This window comes from Elephas maximus, chromosome 8 (genome assembly GCF_024166365.1).
Source record: "Elephas maximus indicus isolate mEleMax1 chromosome 8, mEleMax1 primary haplotype, whole genome shotgun sequence".
Taxonomy (NCBI): Eukaryota; Metazoa; Chordata; class Mammalia; order Proboscidea; family Elephantidae; genus Elephas; species Elephas maximus.
The window spans coordinates 100,093,752-100,110,583 of NC_064826.1; the positions used below are offsets into that span (position 1 = coordinate 100,093,752).

General features: G+C 38.6%; 1 protein-coding gene across 3 annotated transcripts in view; it reads left to right on the plus strand.

Moving 5' to 3' along the window:
- Window positions 1-16,417, plus strand: part of STARD3NL (STARD3 N-terminal like) — a 47,681-nt gene extending 31,264 nt beyond the window's left edge. For all 3 annotated transcript variants that reach the window (XM_049893938.1, XM_049893937.1, XM_049893939.1), the window contains 6 exons: window positions 1,975-2,052; window positions 4,036-4,089; window positions 4,205-4,322; window positions 6,359-6,454; window positions 14,392-14,469; window positions 15,761-16,417. In XM_049893938.1, the coding sequence (XP_049749895.1) occupies window positions 1,975-2,052; window positions 4,036-4,089; window positions 4,205-4,322; window positions 6,359-6,454; window positions 14,392-14,450 (405 nt within the window). In that variant the 3' untranslated portion in view covers window positions 14,451-14,469; window positions 15,761-16,417. The remainder of the gene's footprint in view (window positions 1-1,974; window positions 2,053-4,035; window positions 4,090-4,204; window positions 4,323-6,358; window positions 6,455-14,391; window positions 14,470-15,760) is intronic.
- Window positions 16,418-16,832: the final 415 nt, after the last annotated feature.

A 16,832-nucleotide genomic window follows, 5' to 3' on the forward strand; every position in this document is an offset into this window, starting at 1 on the left:
CTTTCCTGCTTTAAGATAGATTTCTATCAGGGTGTGCTTCTAATAATAATTTTGTGTTTTATTCTACTGTAATAGTGGTTTTTGAATAAAGTTATATATTGGTAATCTTGGGCAATATCAGTTGTAGAATTAAATAGATGCAATTTATCTGTAGATAAGGCATTCATTTTATTTAAATGAGTGTATTATATTCTAGGACACACTATGGCTTTGATTGGGTTTGCTATAGCTCAATAGTATCTCTTTGTAACTTATAGTATAAGTAAGTCACATTCTAACATTGCGTTAGACATAGCATAGGCAATTAAAATTCACAGTGACTTCCCCAAATTTCATCTTAACTATTTCATTTGCTATCTCTAGACCCATGGAGGCACTATTCACGTGGTTAAGGGTAGGACTGTCTGCAACCTGAGTAGTTCCACTTTTGTCTGTTCAGTGTGTTAGGCTTCCACATAGGATTTTGCTGAAAAAGTGTTTGCTACAGAATATTTAGAAAACTACTGATGTAGTTTAATCCCCTTATTTTTCCAAAGTGAATAGTTTCATGATTCAGTTTCTTGACCTACTCTAGGTCATTTAAGTTGGTAGCAGAGCATGTTGAAGTCTCAAATTTCTGGATATTTCTTTCTTCTAGAACTATTAACACATAATCATAAAATGGTTTCTTTTTTTTTTTCCTCTTATTAATTTTATCTTGAAATGGCCTGAGTCAGGAACTGTCAGGAAGCCAGGTTAATCCACCAGCCAGATCTCCAAGGGCTGTCTGGCCACCATGCTTAGGGAGTTAATGGTATTCATGGTATTGGACAGATAGATAATAGGACTCATTAATTCAGATTGGAAGGACTGTCATGTCTGACCTGGGAAATGGACACAACCACTGGGAAACCTTGGAACCTGAGACACATAGAGATAAAGGGGTAAAGGCTTGTCCTACCGTGTCCAGAATGCAGAATTAGAGTTGTAATGACTGAGGACACAACCCAAGGGCAGATTGTTGAAAAACACATTTTTAGTGAAAGTGGCATAATAAGAACAAATGTAGCCTGAAAACTTCACTTATATAAAAAGATCTTAAGTGAGGTCTTCTGGTCCATGACAGTGAAGAAGTTGTCAGCCCCCAGCCTTTCAGCAGTTTTGATTAGTGAGGACCTTTTGGCACATCCCTACCCTGACTAATTGTTCAAGAGTCACCTGACTTCTACCAGGTGGCATATTTTCAAACTAAAATTGGTAATATTTTATTCTGTGTTTAATTTTTTAGTGCATGAAAGTTACTAAGGCAGCTGTGACATAGTATTTAAGATCCCTGCTCTTTGAAGTCAAGCTGCCTGGGTTCAAATCCTGGCTTCATCACTGAGGAGCTGTGTGGCTTTGAACAATTTTCTTAACCTCTCTGTCTCAGTTTCCCTATCTGTGCAATGGGATTAGTGATAATGATTGACTCATGGATTGTTGGGGTGGGGGATTATGTAGGATAATAATACACATAAAAGGCTTCAATGACCCATAGTAAATAATGAGATACTTAGCTACTAGAAAAGGTAGACCTCTCACCAAGACCCCAAAAACCAGAGTTTTGATGTGGGCTTTACTGAGAACCTGTAGCTTCTAAAAGTGAGTGTATCTGGAATGGAAAAGTCAACTTCCAGAAGATTTTCTCCTGCCTTAAAACAATAATCATATATATATTCATGTGGGTTCAAAAAGAAAGAAAAAATAAACCTTCAATGACATGTTATTCTTTGATAATGGGAAATTAATTTAAAGGCCTTATATGGGTGGTAGTATAATTAAGTTTTAGAGCAAGGGTTCCCAAATGCTATAGTCTGGTGCCAGCTAAATCAGAATAATGAAGATTATATTATTTTTAATATTATTTATTGTTTTTATTTATTATATTTTTAAAGTAAAGCTAAATTATTTTTAATATATGTCCTAAATAACGTATCTCTCTCTTTTTTTTAATAGCTTTTGGCAGTTTTTCGATTTAAAGTGTTAATACTTGCATATGCTGTATGCAGACTGCGCCATTGGTGGGCAATCGCGGTGAGTATGCCCTGGATGAGGATTGATCCCCTCCAGTGGGGGTTTCCAGAACCTGCTCATGCAGCTAGATCTGGAATAAGATGCTGTTTAAATCTGGGTTGAATTCTACTAGCTTTTTCCGATTTCCTTCCTCCCCATTCAGTAGTTTTAACACGCCAGGGTTTCTTTCCTGTGTTAATGAGTAACTAGATTCATCTCTATGGACACTGGTCTAAATGAGGAATCCAGAGACCCAAGAGTAATTATTGGCCAAGAACCATTTACTCCACTTTGCAAATAAGAAATGGGATTAGTACCACTGCCACAAAAATATTTGAAAATGTTCTTATTTGATAAAAACTGCTTAGTGATTTTTCCTGACTTGGACTTTAATAAAGTCTTCTTCTCCCACCCCCATCCCCACCCCTGTTTTGTTTCCCCACTTTCAATCTTGAAGGGAAATCTCCAGTGGGCTTTTTTTTTCTTGTTGCCTCTGGGCTCCTTGAAGGCGGTGACTTTTTACTCATTTTTTTCATGCATCTAGAACAGAGCTTGGTACATGGCATTTACCCTCAGTAAATTTTTATTGATTGAAAGAACAGTTATAAGCTATTCTTCCTGAATTATTTTTGACATTTCCACAGATGTCTGAACAGTCACGGTTTTGAGAGCTCTAATAAGGCAGGTATATGAGGGGAAATGTCGAGCTCATCAGACTGGAAAGAATTGCTCAGGAATAACCTGCAGTCCAGTAGGTAGAGTGTGTGGCCTCCAGTCTGTGTGTGGGACAGGTCAGGCTTGACCAACTGGGAAAAGAAGTCTGTGCCGTGCTCCTAGGGTGGATTCCAGCAGGGCCGTGTCTGCCTGGGCCATCTCCTCTGATCATTCACAGAATCATAGGGCCATGATCAGACCATCTGCTGAGATGAAGCTCACATTCACAGAAGTAGGTTGATAGTCTTGGCCAGACTTGTCTCCCATTTCTGATTACTGTTTTGTCTGTATCACAATAGCTGTGATGATTATACCTTCCAAATTTTTTACAACATTCCTCATTGGGGACATTCTATCCCAGAGTCTCCGTAATGTGTACTGTGTGGTCAGATGATCTGTTCCATTTGTTTCAGAGAAGTGCCTGACATAGAGCTACTCTATGAGGGTTTTAAGACATTTTCTTGAGTATCTACTTTCAAAATATTAAAAGGACAAGTCAGATTTAGCAAATCCATTTTTCTTTTCTGATACTTGTTTTTAAAAACAATTGCAGAGAGAGCCCAGACAGCGGGAAGGAGAAGTCAGCTGGTACCTAAAGAACAGTTAGTGTCAGCCTGTAAAGTTAATTACCATCAGTATGTAAAAGGCTGTGTCTGCCAAGCAACTGACTCTGGCTGGTGTGTGTGTGTGTGTGTGTGGTGGTGGTGGTGGTGTTTTGTTAACCAGTACTAACTTCTCAACTTTGTTACTACTTACTGAGCACGATACGTGATGCTCCCAGGCCTCCATTTTGTCAGTCAAGGCTGCTGTTGGCATTTACTTTGGTCAGGTTTCACCCTGCTAAAATATTAGATGGAGGATGGAGTGACATGGCCTAGGAACTGTGGGATTCTTTCTGGGTTTCACAACCCCTAGGAAGAACCCTGCTTGTGGATTTCATTGATCCTTTTAAGTGGTGGTAATGGGTTTGGATGTTGTACCTTGATGGACAAAACTTAGTTTCCCGGCACAGCAGCCTTCTAAAAAGTGGGAGAAGGGAAACCACAAGCAGCAGTGGGAGAGTAAATGCCACACAGAAGCCCACTTTGCCCCAGCCTGGGTTTTAAGGGATAGAGGTGAGCCATGTGGAAAGGAGCCAGGCACTGGGGCCAAGCGAAGCTTTTTTAGTTATCCGCCAACAGCACTGGGTTTTTTCCTGGTTCAGATGGGTGACGACAGTTCTTGTGTGAGGGAGGCGCCTTCACAGTATAAAATGTCTAATTCGAAGATACTGGATTATGTGTCTTTCAGTTGACGACCGCAGTGACCAGTGCCTTTTTATTAGCAAAAGTGATCCTCTCAAAGGTACGGCCTAGCACTTTTCTCTGTACATTTGCCGTCTGTAATGACAAAGCCTCGTTTTCCCATGTGAGCTTGTGGTAACTGCGTTTCTCTCTCCTGGTGGCATCTGTTCTTCCAGCTTTTCTCTCAAGGGGCTTTTGGCTATGTGCTGCCCATCATTTCATTCATCCTCGCCTGGATTGAGACCTGGTTCCTGGATTTCAAAGTGTTACCTCAAGAAGCGGAAGAAGAAAACAGTAAGTTTCTCTTAAAATTAACTTCCTTCAGCTGACCCAGTACTGAGCTGGAAGGATGTCTTAATTTGAGTGGAGCTGCAGATGGATGGAGTTAGGCAGGTCAACCATCTCTGTTCTTCAGTGGAAACAGCAGAAATCAAGGGAAGGGATAAGTGAATGGCTCATAACAGAACGTGGCTGCTGTTGCCAACTGTTGGAGCGGGAATACAGTACAAACACTCGTGAAAAAGGCATTCAAGTAACAGCAACAAAAATAGCCAGCACCTCTTTCTCCTCAGACCAGTTGACCTTTTCTCCCTAGTAATAATAATGATAGGACGCTAAACATTCCGTGAGTATAAACAGAACTTCATTGTTTAAGGACAGAGAAAATTAAACCAATTTTAAGTGAGCTGAGGCAGCAATTCCAAATGAAAGTCAGCGGTTTTCTATAGTTCCACATTGCTACTCGGATAGCAAAGGAGGGGGTGGAGTGGGGGGAGTTTTGAATGGGCCATAATCAGAACAGTGTTGGGATTGTTTGTGAGTTAATGAAGATGGAGCCAGAGGAGGAAGGTAGCATGCCAGAGAAATGCATAACCATCTCAGGCTTTCATCATCGTCCTGGAGTAGCTGTGTGATAGCTAGCATTGTGTAATAGTGAGACCTGTCAAAGCCGTGCTAATGTCAGTGTGTGGCTCTGGGTGTCCCAGGATATTAACTAGGAAGGCAAAAGTGATTGATTGAGCTTCATGGTTAATTATTGGGCTGGGATTCTTCTCCACATGATGTCACTAATGGAAGCTGCCTGGACCCACCCACCCTCTGGAGATTACATAATCAAACATCAAATCAGAGACCCCTGCAGTTTCAAGACGTACCATGTTTATGCCTCTGTCAGTCACTGGCACTTTTTCCCCTGCCTATCTGGGTTTTTTAATAGAAAAAAAAAAAAAACCTTGTATCTATAGAAAGTTAAGCATGATCACAGTAGCCTCAAGAAGCAGAGGGAGGAAGATATCCTTGCAAGTAGTTTTATTTTGGTAAATCTAATTTTACAGAAAAGAAATCTATAAGATAAAGGGTATAATGCAAAAGCAGATTTTTTGAAAAACATATTAATCAGACCAAAATGTGTCATCTGTCTTGTAGCCTCTGCTCCTTTATGAAAACATATTGTAGAAAAGGGTCAAGTAAATCAAGTGGATGTCACTTCTTTATTTTATATAGACATCAAATTGAACTCTATCAAAAATGTATTAAATATTAATGTAAATGAGGCTTGAAAGCTTAGGCAATTAAATGAAATTCAAAGTAACCAATGAAGTGGAACAGAAATTAATGAACATTTTCAAGGCAGCATTTGTTTACCTGTCAGTAGTACATATTACACACACTTGGCACCTGCTGCTTGGCCTGCCGTTTTCTCCAACTCTGCCTTAACACAGGCTTCAGCCAAGAGAGCTCAGTGGTGATGGCTGCTCTCACCCTGTGCATGTTCTTGAGCTGACCACATCGTACTTCCTCCTTTTCTATTTTGGGTTTTTTCCTTAATATACTTCTGAGAACTTTTTATTGCATAAATATTTCTTTGTCTTTTTAAATACTTTCTATATATATATAAAAGTCCATCCTCTTATTACACTGTGCATTTGGCATTTCTCTAACCAAGTGCAGACAGTACAGTGTTTGGTTTGTACAAGCTGCCTGATTTTTTGTTTCGTTTTGGGTTTGGGTTTTGTAATTGTTGATTTTCGTAGGGAGGTGGGTATTACCAAGGGAAAGACGCTATAAATACTGAGTCAAAGAATTCCATGGGTAGCATAAGGCATTTGTTTAAACTAGTTGGTATCTATCCTTACAGTAGTGGTTCCTAGTTCATTAATTTAAAAAAAAAAAAAAAAATCCTTCTGGTAGAATGGTTGAAGGATTTTTGAAGTACCTCTTTTTACTAAAAAATTTTTAATGTACTAGTAACACCATTTTACTGTGCTTAATCTTGCGAGAAGCTGTAAGAATGTAACATCATCCCAGCATCTGAATTTCTTTTCTTCTAGGACTCCTACTAGTTCAAGATGCTTCAGAGAGGGCAGCACTTATACCTGGTGGTCTTTCTGATGGTCAGTTTTATTCTCCTCCTGAATCTGAAGCAGGTAAAAAAATTGATAATATTTGTGTTTCTGTTCACCATTCAAAAACTTGGCCTGCACACTCACTTGTTCTGTCTCAGTCTGTCTGTCTCTTACTCTCTCTCTCAATACGCTTAGCAAGCATTCAGTATACCAGGCATTGTTGTTGTTAGGTGCCATCCAGTCTATTCCAACTCATAGTGACCCTATGAACAACAGAATGGAACACTATCCTGTCTGGCACCATCCTCACAACTGTTGCTATGTTTGAGCCCGCTGTTGTAGCCACTGTGTCCATCTTGTTGAGGATCTTTCTCTTTTTCGCTGACAGTCTACATTACCAAGCATGATATCCTTCTTCAGGGACTGGTCCTTCCTGATAACATGTCCAAAGTACATGAGGTGAGGTCTCACCATCCTTGCTTCTGAGGAGCACCTCTGTGTGTACTTCTTCCAAGACAGATTTGTTCGTTCTTCTGGCAGTTCATGGTATGTTCAGTATTCTTCACCAGCACCGTAATTCAAAGGCATCAATTCTTCTTCCATCTTGCTTATTAATTGTCCAGCTTTCACACGCATATGAGGCAATTGAAAATACCATGGTTTGGGTCAGGTGCACCTTAGTCCTGAAAGTGACATCTTTGCTTTTTAATGCTTTAAAGAGGTCTTTTGCAGCAGAATTGCCCAGTACAATACATCACTTGATATCTTGACTGCTGCTTCTATGGGCATTGATTGTGGATCTAAGTAAAATGAAATCCTTGACAACTTCAATTTTTCCTCTGTTTATCATGATGTTGCTTATTGGTCCAGTTGTGAGGATTTTTGTTTTCTTTATGTTAAGGCATAATCCATATTGAAAACTGTAGCCTTTGATCTTCGTCAGTAAGTGCTTCAAGTCCTCTTCATTTTCAGCAAGTGAGGTTGTGTCATCTGCATATTACAGGTTGTTAATGACTCTTCTTCCAGTCCTGATGCCACGTTCTTCTTCATATAGTCCAGCTTCTTGGATTATTTGCCCAGCATACAGATTGAATAAGTGTGGTGAAAAGATACAGCCCTGACACACACCCTTCCTGATTTTAAACCATGCAGCATCCCCTCGTTCTGTTTGAATGACTGCGTCTTGCTCCATGTATAGGTTCCACATGAGCACAATTAAGTGTTCTGGAATTTGCATTCTTCCCAGTGTCATCCATAATTTGTTATGATCCACGCAGTCGAATGCCTTTGCATAGTCAATAAAATACGGTTATTCTCAGCTTTCAGCTAAGATCCATCTGACATCAACAAGATACCAGGCACTACAGATACAAAAATAAGTAACGTATGACCTTGATGTGAGACCAGTGGTGAGAACCTCGCAGAGAAGTAAACACAACACGTAAGGGCGGCAAAGGAGCAAAGACATTGTGGTGTGATCTGCATCTTAGAAGACAGGCAGACAAGGGGAAGAGTCTCGGTGCTTTCCTCATTGCCTTTCATCCCTTACACTGACCTTCCTCCAGGACTCCCCAGGTCTGAGAAAGGCAGCACTGTCCACCACTTGCCCAGGTCAGGCATCAGAACCTCACTGCAGCATTAAGCATGGTAAATATCTTAAACACAGACAATATAATAAAACAGATTCTAGGCTGAAAAGAGCCTTGGGAATGATCAAAGACATGACAGTGTGAAATGTCAGCATATTAGGGGAACTCCAAATACTTTGATATTCTGAACTGTTGGTGTTGGATCTAAAAGCAGTAGAAAGGACAGAAACATAGAGCCAGATGAAATACCGATATGGATTAGCAGAAACTCTGTTTCTAAGCCAGCCAAAACTAGAATTAAGTATTAAACTTTCCATTACCTCATTATAAGGTTTATTTCATGCAGCTGTTTTGAAGACCATAGGACTCATTCTTTTAAAAAAAAAAAAAAAAAGGAAGTTCACATTCTAGCTCATGCTTTTGTATAGCCACCTCTTTTTCTGAGACTAGTAAAATTTCTCAGTACGAATGTGTTTTTTTAATTAGAAATTCAGAACAGCAGAATAGTAGTAAGGAATACCACCTCAAGCGTTTTTCAAGCTATTATCTGTTGGCTTCTTGCCTGTGACTTGTACCACCACCTAGTGGTAGTCAGAAGCATTTCCATTTTATTGGGTTATCAAGCTAAACAAGAGCAAAAACACTTTTCACCATGTTGGGTAGATGCTTTGTTTAACAAAAAAAATGCGGAGTAGTACTTGGCAGAGGAGTGTACAAAGTGGTTTATTTGTGTTGTCTGAAAGTTCAATTTAGGAAAGAATTAAAATTGAAAACTACTATTGGAATTAATGTGCGTAATAAAAGGCGGCTCTTATCTAAAGCAAAGCTTTCTAGTTAAGCCAGAATCTAAAAATGAAACAGGTCTGAAAAATAAACAGTAGCTGAAGTCATAAGCTTCCACTGTCCTGATACATCACTGATTGACCCCTAGTAGATGTGAGGGCAGCAGAGACCTGCCTTGCCTGTTCTGTCATTCCCTACCCAGCACCTAGCACAGTGCCTGGCACATAGTACATTTATAATACCTGTGAATGAATACATGAAAAGAAAGGTATTGGAAACACCAAAAATAGAAATCTTAGCATTTTTCCTTGTAAAGAAATGGCTTGAATTTTGTCAGTACCACAGGGATTTGGAAAATTCGAACATTTCAGTAGACATACTTTTAAAGGATGTAAAGGTGGGTTGTTGGGAGGTTTGCTTGTTGGCGTAACCACATCCTGCTTACCTGTGTATTAAATGGAAAATAAGGAAGCCCAATCCTCTTTAAAATGATTAGGTTGAGGTTGTTACACGTGGTCAGGTGGCTTAAATGAACCAGTTGTGACTGAAGGAAAGTTAATTTTTCACCTCCTAAATTATCAGAAGACTGACTTAAAATGAGGAATAGGTAAATTACATAATACAATCTTTTCTAAACAAGTCTTGATAAGGCATTAAAATTCTAATTAGATGCCAGCTGAGAGTAACCACGAATCTTATTCAAAGTGTTCTCTCCTCTGCTATTTTCTGAGTTCTTTATTTCTTCGTTTGACACTTCAGGTTCCAGCAATGACATTTGTCTCTGTTTTACTTAGCTTTTTGGGTCTTTGCTGTGGAGGGACGGCGTAGTACTTCTGTCTGTGGCGCCATGTTGGCTGGAAGTCTCGCCTCCCCTATTTTCTGAATGAGTTTTTGAAGTATTGATATTATTTCTTCTTTAAATATTTGATAAATTCACCAGTAAAGAAATCTGGGCCAGGGTTTTTCTTGGTGGGAAGATTTTTTAAATTACCACTTTAATTTCTTTACTTATTATAGACCTATTCAGATTTTTTATTTCTTCTTGAGTCCATGTTGGTAATTTTTATCTTTCTAGGAGTTCATTTATTTCTTCTAAATTGTCTAATTTGTTAGCATAAATTGTTCATAACACTTCCTTATAATCCTTTTAATTGCTACAGGATTGGTAGTGATGTCCCATCTTTTTTTCTTGACTTTTGGTAGTTTGTATCTTCTCTCATTTTTTCTTGGTAATTGTAGCTTGAGGTTTGTCAATTTTTTTTTTTTCCTGATATTTGTGAAGAAACAACTTTTTATTACATTGATTTTCTTTCTTGTTTTTCTCTCTTTTCCATGCCAGTTTTTATTATTTTCTTTTGCTTGAATTGGGTTTAGTTTGCTCTTTTTTTTAGTTCCTTAGGGTGGAAGCTTATATGATTGAGTTGGGACCTTTCTTATGTTCTGATTTAGGGAGTTAAAGCTATACATTTTCCTCTAAGCATTGCTTCAGGGACATCTCATAAACGTTGATATGTTTTGTTTTCATTTTCATGCATGCTTGACTTTTTGACTTATAGTAGGTTGATTAAGATGTGCTTACACATGGATCTCTTTGTATATGTTGTAATAGGTGTTTGTTCAAGTTGTTATTAGATGTGTAGATGGATATTTTGCAATGAATTTTGAAAGTTTTAGCCTTTATTTCTTCAGATATTTTTCTGACTCCCTTTTTTTTTTTTTTCTCTTTTCTCCTTCTGGATTCCCATTACATATATATTGGTATGCTTCATGTTAACTCACAGGTCTCTGAGCTGTTTTCATTTCTCCTCAGCCTTTTTCTCTCAGTCCTTCAAATTGGATAATTTCTATTGATTTTATCTTCAAGTTTAAGAATTCCTTTTTCTGCCATCTGAAATACTCTCTTGAGTTCCTCAGTGAATATTTTCAGTGTTTATAGTTTTCCACTCCAGAATTTTTTTTTTTTTAATTATCTTGTTGGTAATTTATAGCTGCTTCTTGAGAATCTGTTTATTGATTCATTAATGTCATTCTTTTCTATATTTAAACATGGTGTTATATAGTTCTTTGGACTCATTTTAATAGCTTCTTTTTGAAGCATTTATCTGCTAAATTCAGGATCTGGAGACACTCAGACAGTTTTTATTGACTTTTTGTTTTCGTTTTTATTTTTTCTGAGAATGGTCACATTTTCCTATTTTCTTTTGTTTTGTTTTATTGTTGCTTTTACATTTCCTATTTCTTCACTTGTAATTTTTTTGTTGAAAACTGGGCGTTTTATATAACGTATTGTAGTAACTCTGGATTCTGATTTTTCCCTGGAAGGTTGTTACTGTTGCTGCCTGTCTGTCTGTTCAGTAACTTGCCTGGGCTAAATCTGTGAAATCTATGACCCCTGCAGTGCATGGCTACTGATGTCTCTTCTCGTTTTTTGTCTTTTTAGGTTTTGCTTTTATTTTTCAGCCTAGCTTCTTAGAGGTTGCCCTGTGTCTATATTGCTACATAGTGGTAGCCAATGCTTGGACAAAGGTTGTGCTCAAGCACGTTGACTCAGACTTCCATCCTTTGCCAAATGGATATGTGTATGGGGATGGAAGCATATTCAAAGTTCAGGCCATTTTCAAGGCTTCCCCAGCCTATTTTTTGCTGGGTTCTTTGATTCCTCTTCTGCACATGCTCACAGCCTCAGCCTCGAGAGTGTTTGGCTACCTTGGGCTCTCTTGGGTCTTGGCTACACATGCACTTAGCCTCAGCCAGGCATATGCTTGCTCTAGCTGCAGACTAGCAGCAACCTCAGGCTGGTAGCACCGGAGGTCCTTCCTGCTTGCCCACCACAGAATTTGTGACTTTATCATCAGTGCTGCTGGGTGTGAGCAACACTCCCCACTCCAAATTAAGTGAGTTCTCTTTTTAGCCACACAGTTTACTACCAGTTCTCATGAGCTATCCCCACCCTGGCAGAACCTCCATGTACATCAAGCCGGTGTTGGGTTAGGGAGGAGGATGGGAGCAGGCCCAAGCAAGAACACCACTGTTCTTCCCTGAAGTCTGTGGTTTTTCAAACATAAACATTTTTCAGACTGTTATATGCTTTTGGTCATTTCCAGAGTGCCAAAATGGTTACTTTGGTCAATTTTATCCAGCTTTATTTTATAGTTGCTTTTCGGGGAGAGGATTTATTGGCCTCCTCACCTTTTTTTTTTTCACCTGACTGCAGCCAGAAGTCCCTGCTAACATTAACTTTTAAATTATATAAAGAGCACATTTTATGTTTTCATTAAAGGCTTAGCTTTATTTAGGACTTCAGGTACTTCCAAGACACATCATCTTGTGTGGTTCAAATGCCATTGGCTTGGCAGGTAGAGCAAGCTGGGAGACAGGAAGACTTGGTATGACTGTCTTCCTCAGAGCCTCTCAGAGTGAGAAGGCAGTTAAACCACACTTGTGTTTCTATAATTTACAGCAGTTAATAGGCTGTAAAGTAAAGCCTTCCAACCACTATATCCTTATCTATTTATTTTACAAAAAAATTAACCTGAACTCAATGACATTTATGAAGTTAAGATGTGGGACACAATCTTTTCTTGAGATTCTCAGCCATTCTTTCTCCTATACCAAATTTGTTCTTCGCTATAACGCAGGCGGGCATTCTCAAAAGAAAAAAATCATACTTTTGAAGTGGATTATCTAATAAAAGTAAAGCAGCAGTGGAGGCAAGCTGCTTCTTCCTTGAATGGGAATAGGTTACATCCCTAACCTGCTGCCTTGGTCGTCTCACAGGTCCCTTTTATTTCTCTTCCTTGACTATGAAAGTAATACGTGGCACAATAAAGGGTCCTGGACAGAATGAAAGAAAAATGCAGAACAAAAGTCAACATATGACCAGACTTACTTTTTTTTTTTTTTACTGGTCTGACAGAAACTGGAGGAACCCCGAGACTATGTCCCCTGGCTACCCTTCTAACTCAGAACTGAAGTCATTCCCGAGGCCCACTTTTCAGTCAAAGATTAGACAGGCCTATAAAACAGTAACACAGGGAGTCATGTGTTCTTAGTTCAGTCAAATATATGAGACCAGATGGGCAACTCTTGCCCAAAAGCAAGACAAGAGGGCAGGAAGGGACAGGAAAACTGGACAAATGGACATGGGGATCCTGGGATGGAAAGGGGGAGGGTGCTGTCACATTGCAGGGATTGCAACTGATGTCACAAAACAATATGTGTATAAATTTTTGAATGAGAAACTAACTCGAGCTATAAACTTTTCACTTCTAAAGCACAATAAAATTTTTTTAAAAAGTGATAACATGCTTTTTATAAAAATATAGAAAGAACCAGAAATTAAAATCACTTATCCAAAAAAAAAAATCAGTGTTGACGGTTTAGTATAGTTCCTCCTCATTGTGCATGCAGTCTCACATAATTATGGCCATACTGCCTGTATTATTTATACCCTGCTTTTAAGAATTACAATTTAAATAGTACGGTGTTAATTCAAGTTTATTGTAGACATTTTGGAATGTATAGGAAAATATTTGAAGGTCACCTGGGTATTTTCTTTAGTCTTTCTGATTTGCACATGTACATTTGGTTTTTTCTTTTTATCAAATAAGACCTCATGGTATGTACAGCTATGCGTTTGCTTTTACTTTTTAGCATGTGCACTTTCCATGTTCTTATAAACTGTCCATAAACATAATTATAAATGCATGCATATTTCATAGAGTAATTATTTAACCTTTATTCTCGGACATTTAGATTTTTTTTTTCCTAATATTTGTGGGGAAGAGAGGAGCGCTGGTGGTTAAGTGTGTGGCTGCTATCTGAAAGGTCGATGGTTCAAATCCATCAGCCATTCCAAGGGAGAAAGAATTGGCAGCTTGCTTCCGTAAAGATTACAGCCTAGGAAACCCAACGGGGCAGTTCTGCTGTGTTATGTGGGGTCGCTGTGAGTCAGAATCAACATGACGGCAGCGGGTATGGTTTTTTTGGTTTTGGTCAGGGGAAGCACCGTCATGGATAATAAATATGGTATTTTCAGGGGTAGATCCTAAGGGAATAATTCTGGAGTGCAATGACTGGGTCAAATGTATGAATAATATAAGTTGATGAGCCACTGATCCAGAACAGTCCTAACAGTGGTTGCTGGCAGCAGCACACAAGGGTGGCCATGTGACGTCACCCTCACCACTGTCTCACTCACCAGGAAAAGTGATTTTAAATACTACTTGGAGTAAATTCTGGGTACCAGAGCTCAAAGGTATCTGCACTTAAAAATATATGCAAGTTTGCCAGCAAAGACGTGGAAGAGTAACACATTTGGTACTATGTAAGTTGAAATCCTTTTTGACGAGTTATCCCGAGTGATCGAATATATTTGAAAGGTTTTTCTCCTATAAGAAATAAAGTAAAACTCTAACATTACAGTTTTTTTTCCTATAAGAAATAAAGTAAAACTCTAACATTACAGTTTTTTTTCCTATAAGAAATAAAGTAAAACTCTAACATTACAGTTTTGTTAGCCTAAATCTCTTGATGATTCACTATATGCATCTCTCATTTAAAATTTTATTCATATGTTGTAATTTTAAAGAAATTGTTTACCACTTAGAGTGAAATTTTTTTTTCTCCTCCTCCGCCACCATGTAGGATCTGAAGAAGAAGCTGAAGAAAAACAGGACAGTGAAAAACCACTCTTAGACCTATGAGTGTACTGCTTTTCTTAAAGTAAGTGTTTCAAAATGAATTTGTAACAACAAAGTAGTTAAATGTGGAGAATTTTTTCTTTTTAGTAGATTCAAAGTAAAATTCAAACATTATAAATGGAAGTATATAGCCAGATTTGTCCTATTAACTTTCACTTATCAGTCACATTTTATCAATGTAAAATAACATTTTCTGTATACATCTAAATTTGTAAAGTATGAAAAATACCTGAATCCAAATTTTCTGTAAAATAAAAATGCATTTATTTTTGTCTAAAACCCAAAACAAAAAACCCACACCCATTCCCGTCGAGTGGATTGCGACTCATAGCGACCCTGTGGGACAGAGTAGAACTGTCCCATAGGGTTTCCAAGGCTGTAAATCTTTACGGAAGCAGCTTGCCACATCTTTCTCCTGCAGAGCAGCTGGTGGATTCGAACCATCAGCCTTTCAGTTAGCAGCCAAGCACTTAACCGCTGTACCACCAGGACTCCTTTTATTTTTGTTTACTTAACCAGAATTTCTATGTGCCAGACATGGTTTAATTACAGATATTACTGCTTTTGTGTGGTGAGGACAGCAACCCTTTGAGATGTAAGTATTGTTACTGCCCCTAGTTTATACTTTAGGCAACAGAGGCAGAAAGGGGTAACTTGTCCAAGACAGCACAACTAGTAAGGGGAGCAGAACTGCACTCAAACCCACAGTCTGGTACCAGGGTCCATACTAACCCAACACTATGTTGTCTCGAGTGCCTTGGAGCTTCTGAGATAAAAGGTGTTTTACATTCAAAGCTGAAGTGCTTGATAGGCTTCAAGGGGAAACACATTGTTAAATCCCTTTAAAGCATCAAAGGAAAACGTTGTGCCTCATAAATGCAGGGCAAATAAACATAAAGTAAGTTGTAGTACTAGCACCTCTGCCCAATTATTTAATCACAGAAGGAAGAAGTATTTGATGGAGTCTGTGTCCTTGGATATAGGCCGGTTGGCCAACCAAAGCAGCAGAGTCTAGCGAAGGTTCTCACGGAGCCCTTGTGCCCACATCACCCGCCTCCATCACACTTCAGCCCCTTCTTTATACAGCAGTAGTTTAGACAGAAAGCAAAAAGGCGGGGGCATGAATAGTTGATCTTTTTCATCCTTTTATAAAATGCTTTAAAACACATGCTTGTGTGATCACGCACACAGCCCTTTGCTTTATGTGTCTGCAGCACAGCCCATCTTTAGGGCACAGATTTTGTCACAAAAATTTAAGGCAAAACATAGCATTTTGCCTTTTGACACTACCTCGAATATTTTTCTTTTCATAGTGTGAAAAGCCCTTCCCGAATGTCATCAGAGGAGGAAAAAAGGCTGGCGATGGGGGTCTCCTTCTGGAAAGTAGAAATGCTGACATCCACTGCTGACTTTGTTGAATGGCTGATAAGAACTTATTTATTATAATACCTCACAGACGTTGTACCATATCCACGTACATTTAGTAGCCTGCTTGGGGCCAGTAAGATAATGTCATGATCCATTCTGTTTTCAGTGAGAATGAATCTGATCTGTTCATGAATCATCGCAGAAGTCTTGTGCTGTATTCATAATCAGAACACTTCTTAATATATTGACATAACAGTTTTTTGGTAAATGAAGTACCTTTTTATTTTGATTCACAGTATGGAGGTTTTTGTTTTGTGTCTCAAACTTAGTTTGTATTTCTTTTGTAACACCCCATGTTTCCCTTGTGTTTTTTAACTCATGCACATGCACTCTTTGTACAATTTTAAAATGTTAATAAAATCCACCCTATCAAAACGATAATTTTTACTTGTTTTTCATCATGTATTTAGCCTAAAGTGTTGCAATTACAGATATTTAAAAGGGGAACAAGGAGGAACTGGATCTGTAAAATGTAACCAGACATTTTGTATTATTTTATCATTAAACACTGTCTTTCTCTTAGAAAGGATGGTTCTGAAATATTCTGAGTTTCTTATTTTGAACCCACACTATGAAATCATTGCTATTATTTTTCCTTTGTGTTTGGCTAATTTGAATTAAAAATGAACCAAATAATATTGTGAGCTATTTTTTCAAACCTGAATATTCACCACATGCCTATTAGTTTTCTTCCATCATTCATTCTGACAGTCAAGAAAAGCTTAATTGTGTATAGTGCTGGTTTGGGTGGAAATTGGCAGTTTGTTTGAACCAAATCAGGTCCATCTATGCTTGTTCTAAGAGCAAGTCAGATATCAGAAATGCAAAAGGGAGGCTCAGTGTGAGGTCAGGGTCTAACCAGGAGGGATTTCTCATGATGAGGGAGCACTGAGGGACCAAAACCTCAGGAACCCAACAGGGTTGTCACAGTGAGAATGTCCCATCGCAGGAGTGGAG